The sequence below is a fragment of the Pleurodeles waltl genome, chromosome 1_1 (assembly GCF_031143425.1).
Source record: "Pleurodeles waltl isolate 20211129_DDA chromosome 1_1, aPleWal1.hap1.20221129, whole genome shotgun sequence".
In the NCBI taxonomy this organism is placed as follows: domain Eukaryota; kingdom Metazoa; phylum Chordata; class Amphibia; order Caudata; family Salamandridae; genus Pleurodeles; species Pleurodeles waltl.
Window position 1 is genome coordinate 540,084,902 of NC_090436.1, and position 26,557 is coordinate 540,111,458.

Genomic DNA, 26,557 nt, shown 5'->3' on the forward strand with positions numbered 1-26,557 from the left:
GTTCCTAACACCGGGGAGGTATTTCAAGTTGTATCTGTAGTCCAATAAGGGTACCATCATTCTAGCAATTCTAGGTGTGGCATTAAACATATGATCTGAGGACAACACCTTAAGTAGAGGTTTATGGACACACTTCACTTGCACATCGTACCAACGCACAAAGTTTCTGAAATGTTCCAGACTCCACAAAATGGACTGTGCTTCTTTTTCTATCACGGACATCATTCCTCAGCTGGCAATAAGGCCCTTGATGCAAACCCCACTGTACATTCACTTCCTCTGGAACCCTTCTGAGACAGTACAGCTCCTCTCCCGTTGTTACTTCGATCAGTTGTCAAGATGCAATCCAACTTTGGATCAAAAGCTTGCAAACTTCCAGCCAAACAGATGCTGCCTTTGACTTGTTGGAAATCACATTGTAAAGTGTCAGATCAGGTAAATTTGATCTTATTTTTAAGAAGTTTCTTTAAATTATTGGTCTCCTCCATAAAGCTCTTCACAAATTTAGCACAGAATTTCACCAATCGAAGGAAAGACCATAGTTAATCTTTGTTTGTGGGCGTTGTAAGGAGAACCAGAGTCAGACACAATAGAAATTTTCACTTCACCAATCTTCATGTGGCACACTAGTTTTGACCTTGAATGTTTATGAAGTAGATTGACATCTCTACTATCAACATGTTTTTTGGCTCCGATTCCAAGCCTTCCGAGCTAGAATCCAAGTCCGACTCCTTCAATTTTCTGGCTGAAGTTTTACCTGCCTTCCCTTTCCTAACTTTGGAAAAATGCCCTTTAGTACCACACTCTTTAAATTTTTCTCTCACAGAACATTTTTCCTGTATGTTTAGTGGTCTTATTAATAGCATTGCCTCTACATATTTACGCTCACACTCTTCTTGTCATCATCCTTATGGACTTATCTTTTTTGACTTTCTGTTTAACTTTACAAATTACATCCTTAGACTCTTCCTTTGAAGTAGTCCCAGCTGCCTTTGCACACTTATTTCAAATTTCAGCTTTCTTAACTGCTGCAATTAGCTCTGATAAAAGTGCCTCCCCACATATACACAACCTTTCCTAGAAATGCTCATTATTCACATACATGATGATCTGGACATGAATGAGTTCATCATGTAAAGTCCCAAATCTACATTGCAAGAGCAAGCCTCTTTAGAGCTGAAACATTATCATCAACAGGTTCCAACTTGATCTGTTTTCTCCTGAAGAGATTGTGCCTGTCAATTGCAATATACACAGATGTTGAATAATATTTATCAATATCCTCTAATACATGTTGAAATACATCAGAGTCATTCAAACTACTAGGTTTTTTCAATAGCATTGTCCATGATGAGACTTTGGGGACCTAAATGTTGCTTGAAAGAGATTTTACCTTAAAAGCAAGAAACAAAAGACAAGATGCAAATGGCAGAGCAGGAAAAAGTTTGCTTAATCAGCAGTTACAGAATCGGGTCTTAGGATTGTCTCTCGAAGTACATCAGTTTGGAACACAACTTGTACCATTCTTTGGGACCATAAAATAAGAACAGCTACCTTGGATTCATGAACAAATTCTAGAGATGGAATCCATGCTGGCCTGGCATGGGCACAAATGTGGGACAGTGTTTTTTTGTCCAGATGTCCATCCTGAGGGGCGCATGGTCACCTCGTATGCTGTGTGTGTTGCGTACTGATTGGCTGGGTGTACCTAACTAAATGCAGCTTCTATCTTTATGATGTTTTGGAATGTCTGTGTCCCTCCGGCCATATGTGCTTTATTGAGACCAATCTCCTGGGACTGTTGTAGTGGAGCTGCCTACCTGTGGGATCTTAATCTAAGATGTCCTGTGTGCATGTTTGGCTGTTGGCTAAATGTTATCCCACCTGTGACCTGCAATGCATTAACCTTCAGGCCTGGGACAGAGACCCTGCCTAACCAAATACCATCATGCTGGAGTCGATGGAGAGTTCATGATGGAGGAATCAATCAGCGGAGATGTGATTTCAGTTTAATGTGAAAATGTATTGTTCATATACAGAGATATCTTATTACTATGTGCGTCAACACAACAAAAGCAACAGTGTTTTCTTTTTTTCATTTGCCACAACTCTTCAACTTTAATGATGTCAACATAATTGAGAATATACTCTTTCCACTCATGCCACCTAATGAGTGGTTCACCTGAGGAGGTTAAAAATAGTTGTGGTGGTGTCCACGAAAAAGTATGAGAAGCACACATGACACATTACCTTCAATTACCTTAAATTCTAATACTGCATGTTACTATTTAACAAATACAATTCAAAGTTATAAATGGCAACCAACACAGTTGTGCACATTTAGGAAAACATTACTTCCAAATTACCAAAACGAAAGTATTAATCCACTTGAACAATGTTGAATAGCTGTATGTCAGCTCCACGTACTGTCTCTGACACCACTGCGGTATAAGACACTTAAGTGCTGCTATTTAAGCGCTCGATGATGGACTCCTTGTAACCCCAATCCAAAATGGAGGTTACGTTGCATGCGTTGCGTGCACAATTAGGTACGCATCACTGGTTACCTAGCAACCCAAGCTCTGAATGGGTGTTTCCTATGGACCCTTTGACATGCACGCACTTAGAGGCCTTCTCTGCACCTCTCTCAAATCCTTTAAAGGTTTGCTGCATTTTGGCCTGTTCCTCACTGCTACCTCTACTCCATGCCTGCACCTCCAAGTACCTCCAGGCTGACAAGTATCATGTTCCCTCCTGTTGCTCCAGCAAACCACTGCTCCACCTCTGTAAAACTGCCAAAATCTCAGGATGCACGCCCTGCTTGTCACTGATTTTGTTGGGTATGAAGTCCACAGACACAGTGAGGTAAGTAAACTTCTTTATTCAAGTACATTAACCCAACATTCCCATATCAGATATAAACAACAACCACGTGCTGAGCATTGTGATACTGGTGGAGGTGCGTAGTTTAAAAGATAAACACAACACTATGATATCTAGAGTATCCTAAAACAATTATACTGTTAAAGTACTGTGGCAAGATGGACACTTACATGGCTTGAACAAAGGTATGTGGTGGCAAATGCTCTCTTAGGGCTATGTTATTCTGTTGGCACATGAACCTCATGTGAATTTAATTTTTTGGGTGTTTTAAGCCATGTGTCTTTAGTACATCTGCACTTTCTCCAAGTTGTGCAGCTGTTAAATTCATAATGAGAAGTCACATGTTGCACCCACTGGAGATGGTACTGGCTAATGACGGCCGGTTTACTGGCATTGAAAAAGATCTTGGCGACATGTGCAACGCCAGGCAATCAAGCACATACACATCTGAACATTCAACCAGCATCACAGATCAGCTAACCATTGATGAAGCAGCTCATTTTCGAATTCTGGTATAACTCCTCGAGTGCAACATCCTACCCATGTAAATAGAGGATCCACAGCCTGTTTCATGATGCTCCAAAATGAAATGCATATTGTGAGATGACATGTTGTATAGCTACCCTTTGCTGATAAGTATCTATGGTACTTCAGTGAAGGGCAGCTAGCAGTTTGAGAAGTGATGGTGAGGCTGGTCTGATGCCAACAGTAGGCACAGGTCTCCTTCAATAAAGATCATTAAGAACACTATGGATTCTATGTGAAAGTTGTGTAAAAAGAGCATTTGTGCTTCACTCATACTGAGGGCCCTTGGGCCAATCTTTGCTGAGCGCATTTTAGTGCTTCATATGTTGATTACTGCTTCTATCATTCCTGTAGCTTTGTGAGTACCAGTAAATGTGGTATTTCCTACAACGCCACAAAATGCTCTGCAGCAGCATCCACAGCACAGTGTGTGTTTCAACTTACTGAAAGATAAAATACATCTGATCCAAATGTGAGAACTCTACTTACAGCCATCTTAAAAGATGGTGTTAAACATCTGTGCTTTTATAGTTTAAACCATGTGTGTGTATATATATATATATATATATATACAATTTTTTTTTTTTCAAGAATGAGGAATAGTTTGCTCCGCACTGTGCTCCAAACAGACTGGAACAATATCCTGGACTTTCCTCCATCATCATCCCATCCACTTGCACTTGCCCCTCAATGTTTTAGCACTTCAATAAACACCCTTGGAAAAAAAAAGAAGTTTGGAGTATGTCATATTTTTCAATTATGTATTCATTGAAACAGGTACAAATATTGCAATTCAACTGTACAGAAAATTAGGCTAGATTAATGACCTGTAGCTGGCTGCAGTAATCACACCAGGAGTATATGTGAGGTCATCAACATCTTCAAAATGAATTGCCAGAGGGAACAATAAGTGGGCATAGAAGTGGGAAATATCAGCATACCAGTGCCACAGAAATTCAAACAGATTTAACTGAAATGTGAAGTAACACTGTCCTACCTGTGTGTCATTGGACGTATTGTCCAATCACTGATGTTCTGTTGTCCTCATCCTCATCCTCTTGCTCCTCATCCTCACTGTCCACAGGGTCCACTGCTGGCACGTGGGCATCTCCAGCCTCCTCCTCCCTCAGAAAAGGCACATGGCGTCTCAGGGCCAGGTAGTGCAACATGCAGCATGCCACTACTATCTGGCAGACCTTCTTGGGTGAGTAGCACCTGTTAGATGGAGCCACCGGAACCTAGCCTTCTGGAGGCCAAAGGTCCATTCAATTATCCTTCTGGTTCACCCATGTGCCTCATTAGAACGTTCTTCTGCCCTTGTCCGCGCATTCCTCACAGGGTTCAGCAGCCATGATATGTTTGGGTAACCATGGTCACCTGCAAATATTGAGGGCCAACATTTAGCCACACACTACCCATATGGACCACACCATACCCATACACTAACATCTACTTGGTGGGAACAAGGGCTCACCTATTAGTCACACCCTGTGCCTCTGTAGTTGGGCCATCACATTTGGGACAAAGGCATCATGCACCGACCCAGGATACGTAGCATTGACGTGGGAGATGTACTGGTCCACCAAGCACACCATCTGTACATTCAGAGAGTGGAAGCTCTTCCAATTTCTGAACACCTGTTCATTCTGATGGGGGGGACAAATGCAATCTGTGTTCCTTCAATCTCCCCAATTATGTTGGGGATATGTCCAATTGCATAGAACTCGGCCTTCACTGTGGCCAAATCTTCAACCTGGGGAAATACAATGTAGCTGCACATGTGTTTAATCTTGGCAGACAACACTCTTGACAGCACTATTGTGAACATTGGCTGTGACATTCCTGCTTCCAAGCCCACTGCCACTTGAAAAGAACCAGTTGCCAGAAAATGGAGCACTGATAGAACTTGCAGAAGAGGGGTGATCCCAGTGGGGTGACGGATAGCAGACATCAGGTCAGGCTTCAATTGTCCACACAGCTCTGTGATTGTGGCCCTGTCCAGTCAATAGGTGAGGATAATGTGCCTGTCCTCTGTTGTTGCCGAGTCCACAAGGGGTCTGTACACTGGAGTATGTCTCCATTTCCCATTCATCCGCAGCGGTAGGAATCTATGGGGCAAAAGAGTAAGGAGCGGGTCACAAACTGAACAATGGAGCTACAACAGAACTTTGCATGCTGTTACCTTGTAATGGGTTAGTGTGATTTGTCTAGTATGTCCTAATTTCATCAGTGATGCAGCATTTTTCCAGGGCCTGCCTCCCCCCCGAAATGGCGCCCGCTTGTCCTGTGTGGAGGGACAGATGGAAGTGAGGTGATTCCGCTGATGTTGTGTGCTGTTGCGTGAGGCGGTCGGGAACCGCCGTGCAATTCCTCATTGGTTGACATTGGGCCCTAGGAGTTACAGTGGCCAATGGTGATCTATGCCGGCGGTGACGGTATGCACCGCCGTGGACGTGACTGCCATTTTCTATCTGATCCCTCACTTGCTACCTTATCTTCCACAGGAGAGGACCTACACTGCATGTGCTGCTGTGACCTGTGTCTGGAACCTACCATGGCACATGTGACTGGGGAAAGGGCCCCTGTCTTCACTTCGGAGGAGTTGGAGAGACTGGTGGATGGGGTTCTACCCAGTACGGACTGCTGAATGGGCCTCCAGACCAACAGGTGAGTACACTGTGGGCATAATGCATGTGGCATGAATGCATGAATGCATGTAGTGGTGTTCGTGAAGGCCTCGTGTAAGGTGGATGTCCTCTGGGCGCCGTATAGGTTGTGTGCTGGGCCATGTGTGTCTAAATGGTGATGTGAAAGGGTATGGTGAGCCATAAATGTAATAGGCAGGGCTGTTTGTCTAATTCTATTTTCTTGTGTGTATTGCCTCTGCAGGTCAGCACCTATCAAAAGACGGGAATATGGCATGCCATCGCCAAGGAGGGGCAGACCCTGGGGGTCTATGGCAGGCGGAGCACCCACTGTCGCAAATGGTGGGAGGACCTGAGATGCTGGGCACGAAAAACGGCGGAGGCCCAGCTGGGGATGGCCTCCCAATGAGGAAGGGGCGCCCTTCAAACCCTGACACCCCTGATGGCCCGCATACTGGCAGTGGCCTATCCAGAGCTGGATGGGCGCTTGAGGGCAACACAGCAGCCGCAAGGGGGTGAGTGCAGTGCCCATCATTACAACTTACCCATGGTAGGGTGGTATCCTATGTCAGTGGGTGCCTCTAGGCCAGACCTGACATTGCAGCGTAGGCCCCCTGGTGGCTAGGGTTCAGAAAGGCAAATCTTGCTGCCTAGCTCATAGGCATCCACTACTGGTCAGGGCTGCGTGGGTCACAGGTGTGCTGCATTTGGCGGTGTGTGCCCCTCCCCATGCCTTGGCTGTTAAATATTTCTCTGGTTGTGCTATGGCATATTGCGTAGGCCTGTTCCCTGTGTGTGAGGGTGCTGTGTACGCCAAGAGTGATGTTGGTGCAGCCACTCACCAAGTGTATCCTTTGTCTCTTCCCCCTCTTTTTGTTTTGCCATCCTGTCCTTATGTGCATTAGCATCATCTGGCGGAGGAGCAGGGGCACCGGCGACAGAGGGAGCTGCATCCCATAGGATCAAGGAGGCAGAGTCCACCGACACTGAGGGCACCAGTTGGACGGATGGCAAGGGGAGCACCACAGCGGAGACTGGAGGGGGCAGTTCTGACACAGATACCTCCTCCGATGGAAGCTCCCTGGTGGTGGCGGACACTTCTGCACCCACCCAGCCACAGGTACATCCACCACCCCCATTACCAGTACCGCTCTCCCAGCAGCCCGTCATCGAGTTGCCCATGCCCGCTCACCCAGGAGGGTGGGCATCTCCTTTGCCCCAAGCACCTCAGGCCCTGTCCCAGTCAGTCCTGCTACCCTGAGTGAGGAGGCTATTGATCTCCTGAGATCCATCTCTGTAGGGTAGTCAATCATTGTGAATGCCATCCAGGGGCTGGCAGTCTAGATGCAACAGACTAATGCATTTCTGGAGGGCAATCACACTGGATTGGCAGCCCAACAGAGATCAATCCAGGCTGTGGCCTCCTCTCCGATGGCAGCCATTGTCCCTGTTCCTACCCTCCCCCTCCAACTACCTCTTCCCAGTCCCATTCTCCTCAACCCCAACCCATCCCAAGCACACAGCCAGACGAGCATGCACACAAGACAATGCACAAGAGTGATACAGGCAAACACAAGCACCACACTTCATCCCACATAAACTTACACAAACACCATCCAGATGCAGACACACCAACATCCACTATTTCCACTGTCTATCCCACCTCCTGCTCCTCCACCTCCCTCCCAGTTCCGTCTACACTCACACCTGCATGCCCTACATCATCATTCAGTACCAGCATCATCACCGCACCAAGCAGAACACACACCTCACTGGCAGACACCTCCACAACAGCCATGCACAAGTCCCCTGTGTCCTCTCCCACTGTGTCTGTCCCACCCCCCCCTAAAGTACACAAATGCAAGCACTCAGCCACCCAACAGCCATCCACCTCACAACAGCATACAGGCCATGCACCTGCACCCAAAAACAGCAGACAGACACCTCCAACAACCATTCCCATTCCTTCTCCCTCTTCCTGCCCCAATGTCCCTAAAAAATGGTTCCTATCCACCATTGACCTCTTTCCTACCCCTCCCCCCATCCTACACATATGGGCAGGTTTGTAAGAACCCAGCCAAGCACCTCAGCCACCCAGTCCATGGGCCCAGTCATAACCACACCCACTCGTGGTGGAAAAGGATCCAGGCCACATGTCCTGAAAATGAAGGAGCCTGCACAGGGCAGCCTCAAGGGAAAGGAGCCTGCCCCAGCTGCCAGAAGGAGCAAGGAGCCTGCCCCAGCAGGCAAGAAGGGAAAGGAGCTTGCTCCAGCTGAAAGGAAGACAAAGGAGCCTGCACCCGCAGGCAAGAAGGGAAAGGAGCCTGTCCCAGCTGGCATGAAGAGCAAGGAGCCTGCACCAGCAGGCAGGTAGACAAAGGGGCCTGGGGCAGGAACTGTGACGGAGCCCCCACCAAAAACCATGGTTGTGCAGCCATCGGAGGTAGCAGGGGATGGGTAGGAGCCTCCCCCACCAGCAGCACCACCATCTCCACTGAGCAGCCGTCATCGTCAGCGGATGGTATGTAATCCTGCCACCATGGGCTGCTGTGTGGCCTGCCCCTGCAAATCCAGTGGGTATGACACCGACCTGAGAGACTGTGACCTTGCACTCCCCAGGATCAAGAGCACAGGGCACGAGGCCCCCTCCAGATTCAGTGGGTAAGATAACCACATGCCCAACACTCCCCAGGATCAAGAGCACAGGGCATGAGGCCCCCTCCAGAACCAGTGGGTAAGACACCCACATGCCCAACACTTCCCAGGACCAAGAGCACAGGGTGCGATGCCCCCTCCAGAACCAGTGGGTAAGACACCCACATGCCCAACACTTCCCAGGACCAAGAGCACAGGGCGCGATGCCCCCTCCAGAACGAGTGGGTAAGACACCCACATGCCCAACATTCCCCTGGATAAAGAGCACAGGGCATGAGGCCCCTCCAGAACCAGTGGGCATGTCACCCACTCGAGAGACTGTGGTCTTGCACTCCCCAGGACCAAGCACATCATGTTGCCCCCTCCAGAGCAAGTGGGTAAGTCATCCACTCGAGAGACTGTGGCCTTGCACTCCCCAGGACCAAGCACAGGGTATGTTGCCCCCTCCAGAGCAAGTCACCCACATGAGAGACTATGGCCTTGCACTACCCAGGACCAAGCACAGGGCATGTTGCCCCATCCAGAACCAGTCAGCAAGTCACCCACTGAAAAAGACTGTGGCCTTGCACTCACCAGAACCAAGCACAGGGCATGTTGCCCCCTCCAGAGCAAGTGGGCAAGTCACCCACTCAAGAAACTGTGGCCTTGCACTCCCCAGGACCAAGCACAGGGCACGTTGCCCCCTCCAAAACCAGTGGTCTTGTTCCATCTCCCGGCTGAGGTGCCCCCTTTATCCCCCGTCTCCCTGAGGTGCCTGCCTATTTACCAACGGATGCCCCTGCAGTGTTCTCTCCGTGTTGAAGCAGGTGACATGTGTGGCCTTGGATTTTGGCCTGTGGCCATGTGGCCTATGAACATTGTGGTTTGGGCTTTGTCCCTTTTTTGTACATATGTATATATCTAACATCTTGCCTAACTTATTTTTCATGCTGAGTTGATCTCATTACATTCACTTTTTCAAACTTGTTTTGTCCTTGCATTATTCATCCGAGTTACGGGGTAAAATTGTTTTTGTAATGCAGCTGATTGTGTGTATGGCGTTTGGGGGAGAGGGGTTGGTGCGTGTGTGTGTCACTCTCTTTTTCCTCCCTCCCTCCCTCCCTCCCTTGTGTCCTTTGCATCTGTACTCACCGTCGTCGTCTTTGCCGGCATTGGTGTTCATGGTGGAGCAGAACGTAGAAGATCATGGGGAAGACATGCAGTTCAGGCTCCATGGTGACGTGGTTGTTCCATATGTCTCCAATGGTGAGTCCTTTCCCTTCTGAGCTCTGTTTCTGCCAGGCTTTGGATGTCATTGGTTCCGCCTCTGAAAAGGTGGAGGTTTGCAGGGTCTTAATAGGGTGGGCGGAACATTGACTTCCACATGGCTGTAGGCGGCTACCGTCATGGTGGCTGTTGTTTCCACCCTGGCGGTCGGTGTGGTACATTGGCTGTCCTTCGGAGATCTTCTGCCATGATCATAATTTGGCTGTAGTTACCGCCAGCCTGCTTTGACACCAACCGCCAGGGTTGTAATGAGGGCCTACATATTTCATTCACCTTACCTTGCTATTTTGAGTAATTTGCCTGCCTCTTCTTCACAGGTGTGTGGAGCACTCAGTTGCAATTAACCATTTGTATAACACAAAGCAGTAACTGCAGTCCGGCTTAATGAAAAGGTGAAGGTAACACAATATCACTTCATTATTGAAGTTTGGTGAAATGTAAGTATTAACCCCTTGTGTGCCAAGGATGTATTGGATACGTCCTGGTTTGCACTGCTCTGGTGCTGAGGACGTAACAGTTACCTCCTTCTATGGTCCCTCCGGGGAGCGCTAGTGCTCCCCCAGATGGCCAAACACCCCCGTCCCATGGCCTTTCCTTTCCTTTGATGTGTCTCTGAGCATTTTTTTTGTTTATACTTATAAGGGGAGCGACCCCTTGGGCAAGGGTCGCTTCCCAGGGGGAAAAACAGTTTTACGTACATTTCTGTCCCCCCTGGGGGCAGATCCGCCTATTCCAATTAGGCCAATCTGACCCACTAGGCACCAGGGATTTTTTTTTTTAAACAGATGGGGAGCGACCCCTTAGGCAAGGGTCACTCCCCTGGGGGGAACACTATCTTTAGGCCATTTCTGCCCCCTTTGGGGGCAGATCAGCCTATTTTTATTAAGCCGATCCACCCCCAGGGAGGGCAGACACCACTTAGGTACCAGGGATTGGTGTGTGTGTGTGTGTTTTGTTTGGGGTGGCAGCCCCTTGGGCAAGAATCGCTCCCCCTGGGGTCGCATTACTGTTGGCCATATATGCCCCCCATTGGGGGCAGGTCAGCCTATTTTGGGAAGGCCCATCTGCCCCCAAGGCGGGCAGAAAGCCCATCAGATACCAGGGAAGTTTTTTTTTTTTTTTTTAAAGATTGGGGGCATGGCCATACCCCCACATGAAATAAATGGGGACAAAGTTGTTGGGCAGATGGGGAAATTACCCCTGATCCACTCCCCGGAGAAGCAGAAAGCCTATACATGCCAGGGAATTAAAAAAAAAATCGTAGAGTGGTGGCTACCAACCAGTATGGCAACGGTTATGAACCATGCCACCATCCCAACTGAAGAGGGTAACAGTCTTTCAGCTCTCCCCCTGCACACTAAAACATCTTAGCCCACGGCAAGCAAGAGGACATTTGATTATTTTGGGTTTTGGTTTTACATTTGGGCCATGAGAGTTGTCTAACTCTCAAAATCGTCCCACTTGGAATGGTGAGGACTGTACTTTTTGGACTTCGGGAAGCTGCCATGTAGAAAAACCTACGAGACCTAGACACATCTGAAAACTAAACACCTGGGTGAGTCCAGGGTGGTGTGCTTCACATACAACCGGCACCATTTTCTTACCAACAATGCCCTGCAAACCTCCAACTTTGTTGGAAATCACACGTTTCCCACATTTATGTGATGGAACCTTCCGGAATCTGCAAGAATCCACAAAATTCCTACCACCCAGCATTGTCGCTTCTATGCCGATAAAAATTCTACCCCACTTGTCAGCCTAAAAACATTTTTTTCAAACTACCCTTTTGGACCCGCTTTGGTTCCCCCTCATTTTTGTCATGTTTTTGGCTCTTCACTGTCACAGGCACTTGGGTCACGTACACAAGTGAGCTATCATTTTTACTGAGAGACTGAGGGGAATGTTGCGAGGTAGTAAGTTTGAACCGGTGCGGTGATCCCACACAGAAATGTGGGAAAAATTTGATTTGTTTAGCTAAATTTGAGGTTTGCTGAGGATTCTGGGTAAGAAAACACTTGGGGATTCACGCAAGTCACACCTCCTTGGACTCCCGCGGGTATCTAGTTTTCAGAAATGTTTGGGTTTGGTAGGTTTCCCTATATGGCTGCTGAGCCCAGGACCAAAAACGAAGATGCCCATCCCCCCCAAAAAACAGGAAGTTTTGTATATGATAATTTTGATGTGTCCACATAGTGTTTTGGGGCATTTCATTTTGCGGGCACTAGGCCTATCCACACAACTGAGGTACCATTTGTATCGGGAGACTTGGAGGAATGCTCAGTGTTAAGAAATTTGTGGCACCTCTCAGATTCCATAACCTTCTGACACCAAAATGTGAGGAAAAAGTATTTTGTTTGCCAAATTTTTAGGTTTGCAAAGGATTCTGGGTAACAGAACCTGATGATAGCCCCACATGTCACCAAAATCTTGGATTCCCCTAGGTGTCTAGTTTTATAAAATGCACAGATTTGGTAGGTTTGCCTAGGTTCCAGCTGAACTACAGGCCAAAATCCACAGCTAGGCACTTTGCAAAAAACAGGTCTGATTTCTTTGGGAAAATGTGATGTGTCCATGTTGTGTTTTGGGGCATTTCTTGTCACGGGCATTAAACCTACCCACACAAGTGAGGTATCATTTTTATTGGGAGACTTGGGGGAACGCTGAGTGGAAGGAAATTTGTGGCTCCTCTCAGATTCCAGAACTTTCAATAACCAAAATATGAGAAAACGTGTTTTTTGGGCCAACGTTGGAGGTTTGCAAAGGATTCTGGGTAACAGCACCTGGTGAGAGTCCCACAAGTTACCCCATCCTGGATTCCCATAGGTGTCTAGTTTTGAAAAATGCACAGGTTTGGTAGGTTTCCCTACGTGGCGGTTGAGCTAGAGGCCAAAATCCACAGCTAGGTACTTTGCAAAAAAACAGGTCTGTTTTCTTTGGGAAAATGTGATGTGTCCATGTTGTGTTTCCTGTCGCAGGCATTAGGCCTACCCATGCAAGTGAGGTACCATTTTTATCGGGAGACTTGTGGAACTACAGAATATCAGAACAAGTATTATTGCCCCTTGTCTTTCTCTACATTTTTTTTCCTTCCAAATGTAAGACAGTGTGTAAAAAAGACATCTATTTGAGAAATGCCCTGTAATTCACATGCTAGTATGGGGACCCCGGAATTCAGAGATGTGCAAATAACCACTACTTATCAACACATTATCTTGTGCCCATTTTGGAAATACAAAGTTTTCCTTGATAACTATGTTTCACTCTGTATATTTCACCAAATGAATTGCTGTATACCTGGTATACAATGAAAACCCATTGCAAGGTGCAGCTCCTTTATTGGCTCTGGGTACCTGGAGTTCTTGATAAGCCTACAAGCCCTACATATCCTTCCAACCAGAAGAGTCCAGCAGATGCAACTGTATATTGCTTTCGAAAATCTGACATCGCAGGAAAAAAGTTACAGAGTAAAAAGAGGAGACAAATTGCTGTTTTTCACCTCAATTTCAATATTTTTTTATTTCAGCTGGTTTTTTCTGTAGGAAAACCTTGTAGGAGCTACATAAATGACCCCTTGCTGAATTCAGAATTATGTCTACTTTTCAGAAATGTTTAGCTGTCCAGGATCCAGCACTGGTTTCACACCCATTTCCATCACTAACTGGAAGGAGGCTAAAAGCACAAAAAATAGTAAAACTTGGGTATATCCCAGTAAAATGGCAAAATTGTGTTGAAAAATGTGGTTTTCTGATTCAGGTCTGCCTGTTCCTGAAAGCTGTCAAGACGGTGATTTTAGCACCACAAAACCCTTGTTGATGCTAATTTCAAGGAAAAAAAACACAAGCCTTCTTCTGCAGCCCTTTTTTCCGACTTTCTTTTTTTTTTTAAACAACATTTTAGCTATATTTTGGCTAATTTATTGGTCTCCTCCAGGGGAACCCACAAACTCTGGGTACCTCTCGAATCCCTAGGATGTTGGAAAAAAAGACACAAATTCGGCGAGGGTAGCTTATGTGGACAAAACTTTATGAGGGTCTAAGCGCAAACTGCCCCAAATAGCCAAGAAAGGCCTGGCACCTGAGGGGGACAAGGCCTGGCAGCGAAGGGGTTGAAGTATCACAACTTGCAAATTTGTGGATTATTTGTTCAGTTAAACATCTGGAAATTTGTCCAGAAAAAACAACTTTTCCACACATTTTTCAAGAAAATTACAAATATGTGAGGGAAACTGCTTAAGGGCGTTTCACTTATTTTATACTTTTCACATTTTACTAGCAAAATATGTGTTCTCAATAGTGCATCTTTTACCATTATAAAACATTTTTGATTACTTTTTGTTCTGCAATTTGGATCATTTTTTTGCTGATTTCAAAAACTGTTCGAAAAACTTTTGTATAATTTTATGAAGTGCTTGTAAGAAAAGTTACACTATTTTGCACCTCCATATTAAAGTGTTTGACATGGCAACGATATGCACCTTTTTAAGCTCAAAAGGATGAAAGTTAGAGTTAGATACACATTATTTGAAGCTGTTGTACTAGGGTTACAGACACACATATCCTTACATCATACACTCAGCCTATTGAGCCATCTCATCCTAAAATTGATTTTATACTTCTTTTTATTAATTTTGAAAAGGAAGAAAATTATCATTTACAGTGCAGCCCTAACCCGTGGCACCTAATACAGCAGGTACTGCTAATGAAGCATACATAAATTGTATCTCAGTCACAAAGAGGTAGCATGTAAAAACAAGTAGTGACGACATAATCAGATCATGTCACTATTATCCTGAGGTCCTTTGATCCCAGAGCCCAAAACCTTTGCATGTTTACGGTAACAGCCTCCATACTCATAGACTGCCTTTTCCGCACTAGCGCACTAGCACTTCCATATAGTCGGGAGGTCAGCCACTTAGCAATATCTCACCACCAAGAACCCAATTCCACCCATGGTTCTCTGAGTGTCAGGGCTGGCCAAAGCTCCATTATTCCCAGTAAAGCCACTTTCAGATCTGGAGCTTTGGGTGTGTGAATGGTGGCTGCCAGTGCTGCATTTACCTAGCCACTGTATTGCTCTACAACTGGAAATGTTCCGGTCCTATGGTAGCGGGTCCCCTCGGGGACCCCGCATCTTGTACATACAGAGTTTTGTGCCTTACCCATTCTCCATATGCGGCTCAGGTTGTATTAGATCCTATGAAAATAATTAAAATAGACCATTCATAGGTTTGATGGGCTGGCCAATATCTGAGCCGCCATCCGGGCATACTGCCACTCATCATCTTCCAGCTGGACAGGATCAGGAGCTCTGAAGAGGAGAGATTGATATAATCTCAAATTACCCTTTCTGCCTTGAGGATTCCATGGTCACCTTCACCTCAAGTGGGCTGTGTTCAGGTAGCGCTCCAATCTCGTACCAGTATGCATCTAAATCATGGAGCAGCTGGAGGTATTTAAAGAATTGTTATCTATAGAGTTGAAACTCTTCAGTCACCCAGTTGGGAAATACCTGTCAAGTCCCACTGTCAGAATCCCAACAACTGTGCTGTGTGTTTCAACCAAGATCCCTTCCACAAGGGGGTTTGTGTTGTAAGTTTGCTGAACCACTTAATATGTGTGAGTGCCATCTGCCAACACAAAAGGGGAAAGCTGGTGATCTGAGGGAGTGAGCGTGAGGGAGATCCGGCATACCGGAAGTCCAGAGTAACTGGTTTCTTAAGGGACTCCTAATCAGTGCACCATGCAGAATCCTGCTGTCCCCAAACAACCAGTCACCCACTGGCATTATTTGCATTACTCAAAACTTATGTCAGAGATCCGGGAGACCCAGGCCACCCATGTAGACCACTAGTGTACACTTGGTGAAAGAGTCTCTTGCCCACCTATAAGAAATGGGATACCTGTGACTGTAGGTCTCAAAAGAATGTGTGAGGAATAATAGATGGTTAATTCTGGAGCACATACAGAAGATGGGGAAGTACTATCATTATATAAGGCACCAGCCTACCAATTAAATTGAGGGGCAATGAAGCCCAATTTCCACCCCTGGCTCAGACCCCGCTGGATAGGAAAGTGGGAGGTGAATACTCAGTTAACCCTCACTCGAGCCACAGTAGCATTGTGAAGGTCTATCACCAGCAATGCAAACTGAGGTTTTGTTAGGATCTGAAATAAGAAGGGCTAGTGCAGATTATTGAATGCTTTCTTGTAGTCCAGTAATAGTTATGAAGAGGGGCCCTGTCGGTCCTCGATGTGGGCCAGAGTTCAACCTGGCATGAAGCCATTTTAATTCTCATAAACCACCAGCTCAATCACTGCAGATAATTTACTGGTCAGCAGTTTGTCCAGTAATTTAAACTGTATGTTGAGAAGAAAAATAGTTTGGGAGAAAGAAAGTTCATCCAGGGGTTTATTTGGTTTTATAATAACATAAATCAATGTGCGATATAGGACATTTGGGGAGGAACTGGAGCCGCCCACAGCATTAAAAAGATTGAGAACATGGGGTGTCAGTAGTGATGAGAATCATTAAAAAAACTAGATGGGAAATCCCGTTGGACCTGGCTTCTTTCCAGAGGGCAAGGCAGCGGCGGTCACCTGGATCTCCTCCACCATCAGAGGTGCATCCTGAGTACCCTAGTCCACATCCGAAAGGGAGCAAAGCGGGAGATCATTCATGATGGGGTACAGCTGCTCCAGTTATGGGGCTTGCTGTCTATTAAGCTCACTATACAGTAGTATCCTAGAAATCCATTGTCCTTAATTTGAACGTAGTCGAAGGATGATTTTGGCACCTTCTTTTTGTGCTAGTCAATATAGAATTTCACCAGCTTTGTTACCATTTTCATAGATCCTATATCTAGAAACCGTCCAAGTAAGCTTGGCAGCATCCACTAACTTATGCTGGATGGTTGCACATTGCTCCTCCAAAAGTATCTGGTGTATTCCCATTTGTCCCAGTGCAAGTGTGCATTTGAGAAGGAGGAACTTCACCTTCAACTCTGATCTCCTGTTCTCTATCTCTGTCCCTGCCTCAGAAACAAAAAGTTCCATCCTCCTATTGTTACCTTAAATGCTTCTCATAGGGTCATTGACGAGGTCACGGAGAGGGTGTTGAGATCACAGTATTCATCAACAGCATCCAGGAGAAGATCTGTGGTATTGCTGTCTTGGAACCACCATACATTTAGCTGGCAAACATCACAAGAGCCCCCAGATGCAGCACAGAAGCACATTTCAACTGGGGAGTGGTCCAAAAGGCCCTGCGGGAGAACCTGGACATCAGAGTATGTTACCCACCACGGAAACAAGCCAGTAATCTATACTCAAGCTGCAGTTGTGTGGGGCAAAGTAGTGAGTAAAACCTTGGTCGTGTGGATGCCAGATTTTGACTTGATCCATGGACATGACCCACTTCACCAATGCCTGAAATCTAGTAGTCACAGTGCTTGAGATTGTTTCCAAGGTTCTGTCAATTGAAGTTTCCCCCATCACCAGAGTCCCAGAGAATGTCTGCAACAGTGCTTCAGAGTTTCTGTGGTGTGCCAAAAACCGGTGAGAGAGTTTTATTAATGTTACACAGCATCCATGGAGATCCTTTCAGGGTTCCCTTTAGGGCAATGAAGCAGTCCAAGTCATCCGTGTGCACCTTAGTAACTGACAGTGGAAGATAATTATGGAGCATTATTGCCACCCCCTAGAGCCTCTGGCAAAGACCTCATGTTAGACTGTGGAATAATTGTATCCCCCTAAGAGAGGGGCATCTAGTTCTCAGGAGATGGGTCTCATACAGCAGGACAACCTCAGGGGAATATCTGAACGTATGCCAGTACTGCCCCTTCCTTAAACTTGCCGAGGATCCCAATGACATTCAAGGATATTACTTTGAACTGACCAGTGACAGCAATAGACTGTGTGCTTGCAGGAGTCTTTCCGCTTAGTTCCATCAAGAACCATAAGCATGGAGAAAAAAGAAGAACAAAAAAACTCCCTCCTTTTTAACCCCTATACTTCCCCCCCAGAAACATCTGTCAACTTCTTGATCAAAATAGACAAAAGAAAGAGAAATCTGTATTAATCGACTGTAGGGGGAAACACATTAATTCTATGTAGAATGTCCCAAAATTCCAGGAGCATTAACCAAGGGGGGTGCCAGTCCCTGTCTCCCCATCAGGGGAGTTGGACCTCCCAGATCCGTAGGGTCTGTCACATGACCCACCCTGCAGCTGACATGCCCAGAAGCATGTCTAGTTCTTTTGCAGCTCCTGTATGACCGCCATGGTTATATTGATCCATGCCAATCCCTGGGATCATCTTGAGTTCTCACTTCCTCCTCCTGTCTTCAGTCCCATGATGGACAGGTTGGGAGTCGTTCCTGAACCCACTCCCAACCTGGTCTAGGTAGTTAAAAAATGAATGCTTCCCCTTATGTTCCCTTAGAGATTTTTTTTTTAATTTAGTCAGGTACAGAAGCACATACGTTAACCTCCATCAATTAAGCTTTTTGCTTCACCTGTTCAAATGGTTTTCTTTGCCTCTGCACCATTATCGTATGGGCTGGAAAAAATCAATATTCTACGGGATTCATATTTAATGTTTCTTCCCTCCTTTACTTTATGTAAGAGGGGGTTTCTGTTGTTTAAGAGACGTGTGAGTATGGGCCTGTATGGGGCTCCAGGTGGGAGCTTTTGTATCAGTGCAAAATGTGTCCACTAAACAAAGAAGCACAAAGAAATTATCTTACTGGGCAACAAAGATTTGAGCCAAGTTTCCAGAAAATGTTCAGGTTGAGATCCTTTGCAACCCCTGTGGAAAACCAAAGAGGTGCAGGTTGTTTCTCAACCCTCCTCATGCAAATGCAAGTGAAATAATGTGCAGAACTATGTTCACTGTGAATCATGTCATGTCATGCCTTGTGGATAATGATGGTTGCATTTTGGCCAATCTGATGTTTATTCAGGAATGTAAGAATGTTTGCATTTATGTACTGGCATTGGTTTAGAATGGACATTTTGAGCAAGAAGATATGGATGAATTGCTAATGAGAATAATCACTGGCATATATTATTAAATAGATGGAACATTCTGCACTTTGAGGCCTGAGTTGGCATACCCTGCACGCAGCAGAGAGTCGCCATTAGGTTCTCCATGAGCAGAAGCCTGTGAGTGGTCTCATTCAGTTTCTCACACGAAAGTGATGTTATCTGAATGTGCCAAGGCTATGGAGGCTTAGGAGCTCCTGCGGGCCAAGAGACTTCCCTCTGTTTTTTTGACCATCCATCAGACAGCACTTCCAGAGGCCGCCTGCGCCAGGAACATAAAGCGGAAATATGAGCAGCAGATAACAGGACTGAGAAATTGGACTGATTCTCTGGTTTTGTTCCCTTGACAGGTTAATGATTTCGGCGAGCATGGGACTGGCTTGAAGAGGGGCTGATCTGCTGGTGGTCCTGAACCTTTCAAACCTACCCTGGGTTGCCTGGAATTGATTATGAATGGGGGCTTCATCTGGAGACTGGTCAAGCCACAGTTACCTTGGCCGGGACATTGTGTTATGTGGTGCTCTGGTGTTGTATGTTTCGTTTTAAACTGTGTGTTTTTTCCATCCCACACTTAGTCAGAGGGGGTGCTTGTATAAACGGATAATGGATGTTGATGATATTATTTACCCAAAAATCCTTTGTGGGAAACGTGAATTGTTGGCACCAAGTGCCTGCCCCTGTGGGGGATTTAAATAGATGTTTATTACTGGACAGAAGAATCATGGTTAAATGCATGTTGGTTCATGTACTTGAAAAGTCCCTTGCGTTACAATCTCTGAACTGCCTTTCATGTTAACTTGCTTTTCATATCTAACTTTTATGTATCTGCCATTTCATTCTTATATTGTTTGCTGTTTGACTAAATAGCTGCGTCTTGGTAGAACCACATGCTTCAAGTATGTCTCTCACTCGTCTTGGGGATGGGTGAAGATCAGTGCCTTGCAAGGTGTGACTGCAACATTAATGTGAGGTCTAGTGTCCATTAAAACTGAAGGATTTCTATTATTTAATCTCCACAGAAATATTGTATCCGTAAAACTATCTTGATCTATATTGTGCTTGAAGGAATCCTATTTTATCAAACTCCACAGCCTGTCCTACATATTGTCATAGCTCAATCGCACTGCGAAGACGGTGACGTAAGAGTCGAAGTCGTCCACTTACGCTGGTGGAGGAGACCGCTTCTTGGACACTCTCCGCAATGAATTCTTTGGTGATCCGTCGAGTGGGCAGTTCATTGAAGAGGGAATTGATGAGGGCCACTTTCGCTGCATCTCGGCGCGCTTCCGCTCTGCTTGAGCAGCCCTACAAGGAAAACACACCATAAGCTCAAAACACGTATTCACGACGACTCGTGGATTTATTTTAACGATTTAAAACAGTGAAGCCTCTGCCCTGGATGCCACACACGTCTTTGGGAAGATTCAGCGCACATTATCAATGTGGAAGGTTATCAAAGTTATAAAAGTTAAACAATGTTTATGATTCTCTGGCTCCCTGGTGCAGAGGAATTTGGCAGTCAGACATTGGAGGCCTCCTGAAAACACAAGTTTTGGGAGCTTCAACCGAACAATAATAAATTAGGCTAACTATGAAATGCCTTGGCAGTGCGATTCTAGGATCAGGAGCCAGGGCTAAAAAGAGCTGTGTAAAAAATGGGGCATTTTTCTCTCGGTATTTTTTAAAACACATAGAATTATTATTAGTGAGTATACGCGTGTAGTTGGGCTGGATAATAGCGTTGGTCGTAATACGGGGCATCTTACAATTGTTCCACGGCTCAGTGGCCCAGATTTACTAAAAAGTAATGCAACATATCACAGCTATGCGTTACGTACAACGGAAAGAGCAAAACAGCGCCATATTTACTGAGGTGTGGTGCAGTTTTCCTCTCTGCCTGCGCTGTTGCACTTTTGGCTGCCAGGTGCCAAAGCACAAGCTCTTGCACCCTAGTGGAATCGTGTGTGCATTTTGCAAGGAATAGTTTTGGTACTTTAAGGGGGACCCTCAAGTACAACAAGCATTGGCAAAGTCAATAGGTCTCACTTATACAAAAGCTATTGGCTTTGCCAAAGTGTTTTAGCCATGCTGTGCACCAGCATGGCTAAACGTTAGTGGCATGGAGAAGAGTGTTGTGGAGTGTCAGAGTGGAATTGGGAAGAGGGGAGCAGAGTGTTGTAGAGTGGAGGAGAGTGTCGTGTATTGGAGTGGCATAGTGTAGAATCACGTAGAGTGACATATACTGGTGTGGCATAGAGTAGAATGGACTGGTGTAGATAGTATTGACGTAGTTTTGCATTGAGTGTAGTGGCATGAAATTCAGCAGCTTACAATGCAGCGTCTTAAAATGCAATGGTGTATATTGGAGTGGTGCATAGTAGAGTGGAGTGGCGCAGAGTGGCATGGCATGGAGTGGTGCAGAATAAAGTGACACAGATTCGACTAAAGCAGTGTACAGTGTGGTAGCATAGAGCACAGTGGCACAGAGTAGAGTGGCACAGAGTGGAGTGCCGTTTAGTTGAATGACGCAGAGGGCAGTCGCAAAGAGTAGAGTTGAGTGCCATAGAATGCAGTGGAGTAGAGTGGCGTAGAGTTCAGTAGCATAGAGTGATGCAGAGTAGAGTATACTGCTGTATGGTGTAGTGGCAGTGTGCAATGACAGAGTGGAGTAGTGAGGAGTAGAGTGGCATAGAGTTCAGCTGCAGAAAGTGCACTGTTGCAGAGCAGAGTTTCAGAGTACAGTGGAAAAGAGTGGTATAGGGTACAGCAATGCAGAGTAGAGTGCAGCAGTATAGAGTGCTGTTGTGGAGAGTGCATTGGTATAGAGAACAGTGGTTGAGAGTACAGTGGCATAGACTGGAGTAATGCAGAGTGGAGTAGAGTGATGTAGAGTGCAGTGGTGTAGAGTAGGTTGTTTCAGAGTAGAGTGAAGTGGTGTAAAGTGAAGTGGTGCAGGGTAGGGTGCAGTAGCGTAGAGTTGCATAGAGTGTAATAGCATAGAGTAAAGTGACGTGGAGTGCAGTAGCAGATTGCAGTGGTGCAGAGTAGATTAGAGTTGCATGCAGTGGATTGGTGTAGAATGCAGGGGCATAGAGTTGAGTGGCACAGAGTGAAGTGCATTGGCATGGAGTGCAGTGTTGTAGAGTGTTGTAGAGTACAGTGGCGTAGAGTGGTGTTGTACAGAGTAGATTGGTGTGGCCTAGACTGGAGTGGTGTTGAGTACAGTGGCAAAAAGTGCAGTAGTGTAGAGTACAGTGACAAAGAGTATGTTAGCACAGAGTAGAGGGGTACATGGTAGAGCAGAGAGGTGTAGCATGAAATGACAGAGTGCTGTGGCGTGGAGTGGAGTGGTGCAGAGTAGAGTGGTGTGGAGTTGTGCAGAGTAGAGTGGAGTAGTGTAGAGTGGAGTTGTCAAGGTGTGGTGGTACACCACCATTACAGACAACATTTTTTCAAATTAAATGACCATTACATTTGCACAGGCATACATTTTTACTAATAAAACTATACAGTACACAGACACAAAGGTGTGGAATTTGCATCACCTACCTTGATTCATTTTATCATATTAAAGTATTTGTTTCCAACACACTTCCGAAATAACAAAATGTGCTTCATATGTGAGTTCATAATTCTGAAATACTAACACAGTTAATTTAGATGTTGTTGTGTGCTAGGAAAAATACTCTTTCGTGCCTTGAGTATCCAGCATAATTGTCACATAAATCCTCTTTCTTTGAAGTCACACAAAGAAAAGTAAACAAGCGCCCTTGGAAGACTGTGTCTGACATTTGACCTCGATCTTGGAATGCACAGCAAATGTGACGAAATAAAAACAAGTTGATTGCTAGAAATAAAATTCTTTTGTACCCCAAGTATCCAGTAAGATTGTCACATGAATCCTCTCACTTTGAAGGCAGAGAAAAAAAAGTAAACAAGCACCCAGGTGAGACAGTGCCTGTCATTTGACCTCGGCCCTTGAAAGCACCGCAAATATGATGAGATAAGAACAAGATTTACAGGTCTGTTTACAGAAAGGGAGCTCTCAAGAGGATACTGGTAAATAAAGTTTAGGCATCAGGAGGGACGAAGTGAGCCTGAAGAGTCTAAGCAAGAAAATGGAAAGCAAGAAAATATTAGTTACAAACCTAAAAGCCAATAGCAAGCAATGGGCAGAATGCATTCCCTAGTAGACTGCCACCTAAAAACTACCCTTTAACACTTTTTCTGTTTTGTATGTGTACTGTACAATGCAACACACATGAGAAGTAGGAAAACCAAGAAGAAAATGAAAACATTTCTCCTCTTTGCACCTGCCTAGAGGAGATGTAACATTTTGGTGCAAATCCTGGTCTATGATTGTTTGTAGATAGGGATTTGCGTCAAAACCCATTGCTGGTTGCATGGGAATGCCCCTGGACCACTCATGGAATGCCCCACCTCGACACAGTGTGTTGCAAAGCAGTGCAATGAAACTATCCAAGGCAAATCCTGAATTGTGTTCAATAGTAAATGCTATCATAACACTTTGCATTGGATTTGCATTACAGACGTAGCACAAACGAGTTGCAAAGCATTAATAAATCTGGGCCGAAGTTGGAGAATAACAGAATAGTTGTCACACGGTCAGAAAAACCTGCTCATGCCTCTTTACCCTTGAGGTTTTGGTATCGCTAATAGGACAACATGCCAAAAAACATGCTAAGACTAGAGCAATGAACAGAAAACTACTGAAAGGTTTAACATAGCTAATGGGCTTGATGTACGGACAACCATTCGCAAGCAATGTTGTGCGATGTAGAGGGTGCCTCACAAACTGACAAAAAGCATGGGCCTGCAAAACAACTTGCCTAACAAATATTGACATGACAGGTTCCAATTTGTAACCCCATGTAATTGGCTATGAATGCACATATGAAGGTCAGCAAGGGACAGCAGACCTCTGTCCACCCATCTAAATTCCCAAATGGGAAGCTTTTTTTTTTAATTGAAGAAGCTCACGTCCCCAATTGGCACTCAAACTTGGCAGTCACCCATGGGTTGTGATCAGCATTGATGTCACAAACAATTGGCACATACCTTTGTGACTCAGAAATGAGAAAAAGGCTCTCCTTTAAAGGACCCTCCTATTTGTGATTCAGAAAGTGTCTCAAAAGACTTTTTACAACACACAAAAGGACATGTGTATGATCTGAAAAGACCCAAAAGGCTTTGCACATGAGGCCAATGGTCACTTAGCCAATACACATGGCACAGAAAAAATGTACATTGCATTGCAAGTAAACATATAAAAATGTGGGTTACTCCGTATTCCCAAGAATAAGGGGTAATCAAATATGTTTGAACAAATGTTGTTCCTGGAATCACTTATCCACAGTTTTGACTATGGGGAGACAAAGGCAATAATGAGGCAACAAATGTCTAACTTGAATGGTAATGCAAACATTTATACTCAAAGGAAGATAGATAAAGTAATATACTGAACATCCAAAATAGTCAAAATAGGTGCTGATGTGACAGTACAGTGCAAAGTGTGGTATGGTGGGCCATGGAACCAGACAAACTTCACAATACAGAATATGTATTTGCAATATATACAATGGGTCCCCGCCAAACGGACACAAGAATACATCCATTGCAAACCCAACAATATGAACATTTGGGTTCAGAAGAGTCCAATGATGAAAGTTGTGGGTAGACCCACAAAAAGTTGACATTTCAACCCCTTCAAGAAGAATCAAATGGGGCCTTCATCAGGACAATGAACAGGTAGTGACCTAATTAAAACAATCTGGATTTAACTGACCCATGAAGGTGTCATTAAATCTGTTGGGTGTTGGTATCATAACTCGACTACACATCGCTCCTGCAACCCTGGCTGAGGGGGGTGTGAGCTCTTTTCAAAAAGCAGCTACAACCCTTGTCAGGGTGAATCACAAAGGTCATTGAATTAACCTGCGCTTGAACCTTAGGCCAGCGTCGTAGACTTATCTCTGTAGCACGAAGATCCTGTCAGGTGTCGCAGATGGTCATTGCTGGAGAATCGCGTTGGGGGTAACCGTGGGCTTTCAATGAAGTAGCCTAAAGTGCTGATTTCATGCTGCCATTCATCGGTGTTGGTTGCTGTAACACCAAGAGTCATGTCTACTGGATCTTTGCTTTGGCAGGCAGCAAGATCTTGTTGCAAGTAGGCCCGTTCACAATCACAAAGAGCCCAAAACCCCTGAATTTCACCTTTTTAACAGGGGAAGCTCAACTGATGCCACCACAAGGGTCCAGGGCCTGGAAGGTACCTCTTCTTGGGCATCAGGAACTTACTCCAGCAGAGCTCAATCAGGTCCAGACAGGTTCAGTGCAGCATGTCAGCTAGGCAGTTGCAAGAAGGCCTCAGGTGTTTGCTGTGCCCCTGTAGCTCATAACAGGAGACAAGCTTACTAGCCCTTGGTGCCACTCAGGTAGCCTGGGAGGAAAGGGTCTAAGGGTCCTAATGTTATGCCTGATGCCAACTTTGAAGTGGAGGAAATGCCTAAAATGTACCCTGCCACAGACATTTCTGACATTTCCTTCCTCCCTGCCCTGGTCCCAGCCTGTCTGCAGTCTCAAAAGTCTAGTGTGAATTTCTTTGTGCTGAGGCAGTGTCTTTTAAGTGCAAGTATGACATGTGACAGCTTTGCCCCTCTCATCAAGTCAGGGTGGCCTGTCCTGTCAACACCCATTCCCTATATTGTGTGCTTGTGTGAGAGGAATACACAAAGGCAAACTGTCAACTAAGTATAGCCATGTGTCCCAGGAAACAGGCCGTAAGTGCGAAATTGTTAGGACAAGAAATTGCCTAGTTTCTAAAAGTGGCATTTTTGGAATTGTGACTTAAAATCAGACTTTACCATTAAAAAGGATTTTAAATTACTGTTCCTTAGACACCAAAATTGACATTTCTATCTGGTCCCAAACGAAAGGTATCACTTATTAAATACTGTTAGAAATGGGGTCTTTGGTTGGTAGTCAGGTTACCCCATGTCCATGCAAGGACCCTCACTCTAGTCAGGGTAAGTCACACACAATCCAAATGATCCTGTGCCCACCCTCTGGTAGCGTGGCATAGAGCAGTCAGACTTAACTTAGAAGGAAATGTCTAAAGTATTTGTGCCATAAATCATACAACAACACAGTATAACACCACAAAAATACACCACACAGTGTTTAGAAAAATATATAATATTTATCTGGATAAATGCAGGTCAAAATGATTAAAATGCAATCAGTATACGTTGAGCTATCACTGTAAAAGTGATATAAAGTGTCTTAAGTCTTTTAAAAGCAAAAAAAGTCTCTTTCAAGCACAAATTACCTGGTTTGCGTGCAAAATCACGGCAAAGAACTGCAGATGAGGAGATGCGTGGAAACAAAGGGATGTGCGTTGATTTCTCGGGCCACACACAGCGATGCATCATTTAGTTTTCATGCAGGGATGGCTGTGCATTGATTTCCGGCACTCGGTTGTGGATCCTCTTCGGGTTGTGGGGTTTTCGGATGCCCCAGGAAT

General features: G+C 45.3%; 1 protein-coding gene across 2 annotated transcripts in view; it reads right to left on the bottom strand.

Moving 5' to 3' along the window:
• Nucleotides 1-26,557, bottom strand: part of LIX1 (limb and CNS expressed 1) — a 915,486-nt gene that overhangs the window by 465,095 nt on the left and 423,834 nt on the right. For both annotated transcript variants that reach the window (XM_069225931.1, XM_069225941.1), the window contains exon 3: nt 20,179-20,319. In XM_069225931.1, coding sequence (XP_069082032.1) covers nt 20,179-20,319 — 141 coding nt within the window. The remainder of the gene's footprint in view (nt 1-20,178; nt 20,320-26,557) is intronic.